General features: G+C 47.0%; 1 protein-coding gene across 1 annotated transcript; it reads left to right on the top strand.

The window, feature by feature from the left end:
* The first annotated feature begins 6 nt into the window (after nucleotides 1-6).
* On the top strand, nucleotides 7-321 carry LOC108527892 (mitochondrial import inner membrane translocase subunit Tim8 B-like). Its single transcript, XM_017869405.1, has one exon. It carries the CDS (start codon nucleotides 15-17, stop codon nucleotides 168-170), a length of 156 nt encoding a protein of 51 aa, XP_017724894.1. The 5' UTR covers nucleotides 7-14; the 3' UTR covers nucleotides 171-321.

Raw genomic sequence — 321 nt, forward strand, 5'->3', positions numbered from 1 at the left:
AGGTGCATCACTTCATGGAGTTATGTTGGGATAAATGTGTGGAGAAGCCAGGGAATCGCCTAGACTCTCGCACTGAAAATTGTCTCTCCAGCTGTGTAGACCGCTTCATTGACACCACTCTTGCCATCACCAGTCGGTTTGCCCAGATTGTACAGAAAGGAGGGCAGTAGGCCATCCCCCAGGAGAATGACAGAAGCAAAGGACTTGTTATTAAGCAGACTTAAGGGCCTGTGGGGGAAGGCTGTCAACCCATTGTCAAGATCAGCATCAGGCTGTTATCAAGTCTGTTGGTGCTAAAAAGTAAAAGATGAAATGTTCAAA

Source organism: Rhinopithecus bieti, unplaced genomic scaffold, assembly GCF_001698545.2.
Source record: "Rhinopithecus bieti isolate Rb0 unplaced genomic scaffold, ASM169854v2 scaffold_5236, whole genome shotgun sequence".
Lineage (NCBI taxonomy): Eukaryota > Metazoa > Chordata > Mammalia > Primates > Cercopithecidae > Rhinopithecus > Rhinopithecus bieti.

What these genes read in the sequence shown, in the direction of transcription:
- LOC108527892 (XM_017869405.1), top strand. Translation starts at nt 15, where the DNA reads ATGGAGTTATGTTGGGATAAATGTGTGGAGAAGCCAGGGAATCGCCTA.